Genomic DNA, 7,192 nt, shown 5'->3' on the forward strand with positions numbered 1-7,192 from the left:
TGCAATGTTATGTAATTGGAAGAACAACTACAAACAAAACAACTAAAAAGGAATGTTGCAAAATTACAAGAATAATCTTGACCCCAACTAAGAGATATGAGAAAATACTTCCATCCACTGCTTGCCTGAAATGGGAATTATGTGTAGAATACCGTACATATTGTCAGATTTTTTTGTGTGTGTGTGAAGCAATTGGTGTCAAGTGACATGCCAAGAGTCACATAACATAACTATTAAGTGTCTCAGGCTGAATTTGAACTCTGGTCTTCCTGACTTCAGGATTAATGCTCTATACATTGCATCATCTAACTGCCCTCAGATTTTTTAACGTATTATTTGCTAGGTTTTTTTCTCTTCTTACTCTTATTTCTTTTAAACAATTGTATATAGCTTAATTTTCTGGGAGGATTCAGGGGCTGGATACAGGAAAAAATTTAGACCATCAAATAATAGATAATAACTAAATTTATTTAAGTTTTAAGTAATAAAAAGTTTTATGTTTTACAGATTATAGTTTTAAATTCAAAATATTTATTTAAAGGAGAATATCAGACAGAAATAAGAAAGCTAGTGACTGGAACTTTAGATAACTGGCTACAGGTCAGCCTGACATGGAAACTGGCCCAGTATCCACTATTACATTCTGCTTTTTTATTAAAGAGAAAGATGTTAGATTGCTTAATATCAATTATGAAGATTAATATTTACATTAATTCCAGAACAAAATGAAACTTGTTGTTAGTCTTTTTGTATTAATTAGCCTGTATTGTCATTCAATTGATTACATCAAACATATTTAATTATCATACAATAGTTTCAGTTTTTGTCTGTATTTTCTCTTTTAGAATAGGGTATAGTTGTTCTAAGTAATTAAATATTTTCCTTTATGTGAATGTTTAACTTTTCATTATAAACTGTAAATGAAAAAGAGATTTCATAGTATCTCACATCAGATATATAATTTCTCCTCTATGTGATTTACCTCTTAGTAGGAAAAACAATTATTTTGAAAGTCGTTTCCTAATATCTAAGTAAAGATATAATAAAATTATTGGGAGAGGTCTATCCTTTTTATTAATTTTCTTCAAGGCTTCTTGAGAAAATCAAAAAAAGAAAAGGTTTAGAGTTTATCATATTTGAAGAAAAGTGAAATAAAAGAAAATTAATCCATATTTAAGAGACTTAATTTAGGTGCTTTTAGCTATTCATATAATATGTTATTATTGACATTATGTTTTCCTTTTTTCAAAGATTTGTTTGTGGAAGACTTGTGTCTCATTGCCTTCACGGTGAAGATCAGCTGTCACTCAGCAGGGACACTGTCAGAAGAAATTACCAGAAATTGTCCTATAGAGCTCTTCCATGGGGACTGTGCCTGACCCACTGAGGTTAACCAAATCTTCCCTGATAGGAAATCCAGAAAAGCAAGAAGATTTTGAAGACCAGCAGCCTTCTATACCACAGCAGACGTCGATTATTGCCTATTCCAATGCTAATAGTCTTCCTTGCTTTCCTTCAGAATCTGTTAGAATTGGCTTGTTGGACCTCAGCTGCCCTAGACCAGTAGAAAGCATAATGAAGGACTCTGAGCATGATCTTACCCAGACAGTCATGTCTTCTGGTATTTCCAGTGAGGATGAAAAATTACCTCCCACCTACAACAGCCCTTCTGATAGCTCTCAACATCAAGGCAGCAGTGAACATGTAGCACAAATTTCAAGTGCACTTGTAGACTTGACCCATACAGTGGCGAGAGTCCCTACAAAAGAGGAAACCAGCCGTCCCACACCTTGTGATGAGCCAAAGATCTTGACAGATGTTGTTTCTTTGACTTCATTCGAACAATCCTCCAAAACATCTCAGCAGTCTAGCCTCACTAGCAAACAGTTAGTATGCTTTACAGAGCAAGGAAAAACACTGCAAGCAGAGCATCTCTCCTCAAGATTCAAAGAAACAGGTACAATGACAAGCCTAGATGAGAGTGGATTTGTGGCAGAGGAGAGGGCAAACAGAACTTGGCAAGATGCTGAAGTTCAGACAGTAACCAGTGTGGAGAGCAGATCTGTCTCTACCAGCCCAAGTATTCTTGCTACATTATTAAACAAAATTCCTCCTCCTGAGACTCTGGAGGAACAAGAGCATTTGTATGTTATTTACCAGAGCAACAGTAACATGAACAATCCATCAGGGCTCTTTGACAAATTGGTAGGTCCAAATTTTGATAACAAGAGAGAAGTACATATACAGGGAGCTACTGGTGATTCTTCAAACATACCAACTTTCCAAGTGGACAATAAGGTAACAGATTCAGCAGCCACAGTCTTTAAAGTGGCGTCAAACAATGGAATGTCTAACCTCTGTTTCTTACATGCATCAAGTGAAAACAAAACTATCTGCAAGGAAAAACAGCAGGCAGTAGAAATGGTCAGTGAAGGAGAAACTCAGGTTCTTACACAGGCAGTACCACCTACACCCATCCCATCCAATGCAAAACCAGTCGACAAGATTTCTACCCATGCATGTAATCAAGCTGATGTAAGTCATGGCTTGGAGAAAGCTGAAATCAAATCATCTGAGTTATCAACAAAAACTGTTAATGCCTGCCAAGCTGAAAGTACTCCCAGTGATCCACATCATAAACCACTCAGCCCTGACAATGAACTGAACAAATCTGATAACTTGAATGTCACAGACAAAAGTAGTGCAACCGAAAAGACTTTGCCTACTCAGATAGTAAAAGGAGATCATACCGATCCCAAGGCAGACATAAAACCAAAAATGGAAACAAAAGCAGAATTGCTTTGTCCTAATGCAGAAGGACTAAGTGTCCTTACTCCTAACACAGGCAGAAAGAACCAGGACAAAGCCTCTGATGAAAGTAAGCAGACAAAATCAGTTACAAGCCTGGGACTCCCAGGAGAGTTGATGGGGGAATCCAGTCCAAATTCTGGTAAACGTACACCCTCTCGGTCAATCAAAGCAAGTCCACGTCGTGCCAGCCGTGTTAGTGAGTTCTTAAAGGAACAAAAACTCAATGTGACAGCAGCGGCTGCTCAGGTTGGATTTACCCCTGGAGAAAAGAAAAAACAGCTTGCATCTGACGCCAAACTCCAGTTCAAGCAGTCCAAGCAAGTCAGGGATGTCATATGGGATGAGCAAGGCATGACATGGGAAGTATATGGAGCTTCCCTAGACCCTGAGTCACTCGGCCTTGCTATTCAGAACCACTTACAAAAACAAATAAAGGAACATGAGAAACTGATTAATGTTCAAAGCAATCAGAGCCGGAAATCCATTTCTTCTGATACATCTTCAAATAAAAAACTTAAGGGGAGGCAACACAATATGTTCCAGGCCATGATGCAGAACTTTAGACGTCCCAACTGTTGTGTCCACCCTGCTCCCTCATCTGTGTTAGATTAAAAGAGAAAATAGATAGAATAGCGTGTGTACATTTAGTATTAACATGAATCTTGGTCTATGATAAGGTTATTTCTGTTTTATGAAGAAATCAGCTAATCACAAGAAAGTGTTAATTTCAGGAAATTGCTTCAATATTTTATGAGGACTTTGTCTATTTAGATATCAAATCTAAAGAAAAAATATAGATAATAGGAACACATTTCAGTGTAGGTTTACATACTAAATAAAAATAATAGGCAGATACAGAAATATTTATGAAAAATGTTGTAGCTACTTCATTTATATTGTTTCCTCATTTTAGCAAACTGGGGTTATTTGTATTTAAATCTTTATTCTGTGTTTAAAAGTAGGGATTTAGCACAAACACTGTTATATATTTCCTGTCCAAATCTCTAATCCAGAAATTGTGGGGACTGTACAATACCATCTTCAAGTGGAACTACACCTTCCTACTAGTTTTTAAATTCAGTAATCTTACTTCATTAAGGATGGTATCAAGATACAAAACCTTTAAGTAAAAGATAACTAACATGAAACATGAAACTGAACTTTCATTTATTGATAAAAACAGATTCTGTAAATTAAAGAATCCTTAAAAAGTATAGAAAGTATCCAACATTAATGAAGTTTATATGTACATGCAGGCATTCAAGCACATCAGTTTTGCTATAATAGTTGGAAAACATAACCAAGTTTTATTAAATACCATCAAGCCTTTTCTTGTATGTAGGAAAGATAATATAGAAATACTATAGTCAGATTTCACTGATCTTCTCTGGTACAATTTCACCTTCTTAGTCTATAAGAAGTATATTGCTCTGAATTCATGAAAGGAGTTTTCTGTAACATTCTACTAACAAAAAAAAAAAAAAAATCTAAAACACTTCCCAGTAAATATAAATGTACAGATACCACATAGCTTTCTACCTGGAAATAATAATGCTACATTCAGTTGCTGATTCCAATTCCAATAATTATGTGAACAAAAAAATACATCACACTATTTTTCCATGGAATCTGCCAAATGTGGTGAATATTTGTGGAACATGATCTTCTTTGAGACAATATTTTCAGAGGCAGCTAGTACCACAATGGATTGAGTGTTGGGGACTGGTTTCAGGAAGACCTGAGTTCAAAATGACCTAATAGACTTTCTAGCTGCGTAACCTGAGGAAAAGAAAACAAAACAAAAATCCATGTTTGCCTCCATCTTCTCAACTGTAAAATGGGTAGAGCTATAGCACCTACTTTTAGGGAGTTGTGAGGCTCAAATGAGATCCTTAGTTAACATAGTATGTGACATATAAGAGGTGCTATTTAAATACTTACTGTCTTCCCCTTTTCATATCTAATTTGAGTTTGTGGCTAAATTGTGTTAATCGGAAAAGAAGTGGCCCCAGTAATTTAATTTGAGAAGCTTTATCATATATTTTATCAGAATACAAAGAAAAGAAATGGTAGTTTCCTGTGTTTTGGTATGTTTATATTTTTGGATCTCTCATACAGACTTCATTTACAACATGCTAATGTAAGATAAGACTACAGCTAGGATATATAAGATTTTAAGTGGACTAAGCAATGATAACACCTCTACTGTTATCTCATGAAGTTTGGTAAAAATACATATAATGAAGGGACTAGGGAAACATGTATTGCAATGTTTCTTGTTGAGATGAGCTTTGGCCTAGCCTTAATGTTGGACGCTGAGTGGGTGCAGATTGCTGAAAGGAACATTGACTTTCAATATTAAATTTAATGTTAGTTTATCTTTTAAGTGGAAGTCTCTGAGTTTCTACATTATTTTTTCAGTACCTGATCCTCCAGTTGATTTTAATCATTTGTTCTTTTAAAAAAATTTTTTTCGTTTGCAAGTTCTGAACTTGTAAAGAATAATACCTAGGTTTAATGCCATAAATTGTCCAGTACAGCTTGATTGAACATTAATCATGGATTCATCACCATAATGGTTTTAGTTTTTATTATTCATCCATGTGTGAATGTATTATGAGTAGATCAGAATCACAGCATAATTGATAATGAGAAGAGTTATCTTCAGACGAATATTCAGACAGATCTGTGTTTTTATCGATATGGTTATTTCTTCCATTGATGCAAATTATAACTTATCCATCTCTGACTGTTCTATGCAAATCATGTCCTGCCACAACTTTGAAATACGATTGTCTATTCAAAGGACTTTTCTTCAAACACACATAAACTACTTCTAGGCAATTATTTAATTGTTTTGAGAGAAAGAGTTCCTAAAATATATCATACCATTTAAAAAAGAAAACATTTGAGGTTCTGGTCATTTGTACTGTATTAAAATAATTTCTGAAACAGAAATACCTTCTCTACTCAAACAACTATAGTTAAAAACTCACTTGACCATTTCTTGAAATTGTGATAATATCCTAGTATAATTCTGTGATTCAATGGGCATTTGCAATTTTCTTTCTATCTCTCTCTCTTTTTTTCTCCTTTACACAAACACACACACAGATATACACACAGCATATAGTAGCAATCGTCAATATTAACACTAGAAGGATAAACTACAGGTCAAATAATACTATTTATGAGTTGGAATAAGTAACTTATGAGTTACTTATGAATAACATCTTTACAGGAATTTATATGAAGCAGATCCCCAGATATTTTGGGGACATATGTTCCAAAGAAATTAAATTATATAGTTTTGTCTACTGGGACTGGTGTTCTATTTTTGACTTTTAAAACTTTTTTTAAATTAAAAATATTTTGTAGGTAGCAGTTCTGATTAGCATTAGACTACTTTTATGGGATTTTTTTTTCCTTCTTTTCAAAATAAGCTTCCTCTCTGATCACCAGACAACAATATATTTAGTAATAAATGACTTGGCAGACACAAATTGGATCCAAGGCTCTCAGTCTACATGAAGACCCAGAATCTTGGTTTTTACTCAGTTAATACGTAGTTAAATGAGTAAAAAAAAAAAATCCCAAAAGGATATAGGGATTGAGCCACTTTGTTCCTTATGCATTTTATTTTCATGTCACATATATTGCTGAAAATATTTTGCTTTTATTTGACCCTTCCTTTGTAACAAAGAAAAATAGGTGAGAAAAAACAGCAGATTTAGTGACCAAGTCTGACAATTAATGCATTTTATCCTAGTAGGCCCTTACTATGATACAGGAGGAGAGAGATATGTTTCCTAATTTTTCTTGTTTAATTTTTTTGGAGAGTCATTTATATTGTGGTAATTACTATATATCTTATTTCCTTGGTTTTATTTATTCATTCTATATTTACATACATCTTCCCAAGTTTCCCTTAATTCCCAAGATTTATCTTTTTATTACTACATAATAATTTTACTTTATATTCATATGCCATAGTCTTTCTGGTCATTCTTCTATGAAATATTATTTTTATAATTACATATTTATAAAATGTTTCAGAAGACAGTAATAATTATTTATTTTAAAAATATTTATTGAGTACATACTATGTAAAAATCACTATTGGATACTAAATTACTAATGAGTGAGTCCTAAAAAAGAAACTTTTTTAAAAAACAGAATTATGGTAGTAGCTAATAATAATTAAACTAGAAAGGAGAGAAGTAATATGGAATTCAGTTTGTAGGAGAAAATGGAAATAAAACAGAAACTGTTGAGATGGTATTTTGCTTGGCTAGTGAATAGGAATTTAAAAAATCTAAATTCTTACTTGTCTGTTTTCCTAACAATAATATTTGGGTACAGCAAAAGGATAACACCTTAT

The 7,192-nt window shown here is 33.6% G+C and overlaps 1 protein-coding gene across 1 annotated transcript; it reads left to right on the top strand.

Annotated features, from left to right (window-relative positions):
* The first annotated feature begins 1,261 nt into the window (after window positions 1–1,261).
* Window positions 1,262–6,745, top strand: GPRIN3 (GPRIN family member 3). Its single transcript, XM_051965388.1, has one exon. The coding sequence runs from the start codon at window positions 1,363–1,365 to the stop codon at window positions 3,421–3,423; it is 2,061 nt and encodes a 686-aa protein (XP_051821348.1). The 5' UTR covers window positions 1,262–1,362; the 3' UTR covers window positions 3,424–6,745.
* Window positions 6,746–7,192: the final 447 nt, after the last annotated feature.

Source organism: Antechinus flavipes, chromosome 6, assembly GCF_016432865.1.
Source record: "Antechinus flavipes isolate AdamAnt ecotype Samford, QLD, Australia chromosome 6, AdamAnt_v2, whole genome shotgun sequence".
Taxonomy (NCBI): Eukaryota; Metazoa; Chordata; class Mammalia; order Dasyuromorphia; family Dasyuridae; genus Antechinus; species Antechinus flavipes.